This window comes from Fulmarus glacialis, unplaced genomic scaffold, assembly GCF_000690835.1.
Source record: "Fulmarus glacialis isolate BGI_N327 unplaced genomic scaffold, ASM69083v1 scaffold25976, whole genome shotgun sequence".
NCBI classification, from domain to species: Eukaryota; Metazoa; Chordata; class Aves; order Procellariiformes; family Procellariidae; genus Fulmarus; species Fulmarus glacialis.
In genome coordinates, this window is record NW_009220528.1 from 16,009 (window position 1) to 16,217 (window position 209).

The 209-nt window shown below is 71.3% G+C and overlaps 1 protein-coding gene across 1 annotated transcript in view; it reads right to left on the reverse strand.

Moving 5' to 3' along the window:
- The window catches only part of ACOT11 (acyl-CoA thioesterase 11), a gene marked incomplete at its 5' end in the record, with an annotated part of 3,615 nt that extends 3,472 nt beyond the window's left edge, over positions 1-143 (reverse strand). The window contains one exon of the mRNA XM_009580798.1: positions 2-143. Within this exon, the coding sequence (XP_009579093.1) occupies positions 2-143 (142 nt within the window). The remainder of the gene's footprint in view (position 1) is intronic.
- Positions 144-209: the final 66 nt, after the last annotated feature.

The window sequence follows — 209 nt, forward strand, 5'->3', positions numbered from 1 at the left end:
GGCCAGTGTCTGCATCCGGGCCATGATCTGCCCACCGAAGGTGTTGCCCTGATGGTTGGCGTGTGGGGGCAGCACCAGCTCTACGCTCTCCACCCGCGTCTTCGCCGCCGGCACCGCCACACTGCCGTCCCGCGTCTCCAGCTCTGCCGCGGGGGGAGAACGGGGTTCAGTGTGCTGGCCGGCTGGTGGGACCCCGGCTCCCGGCACCC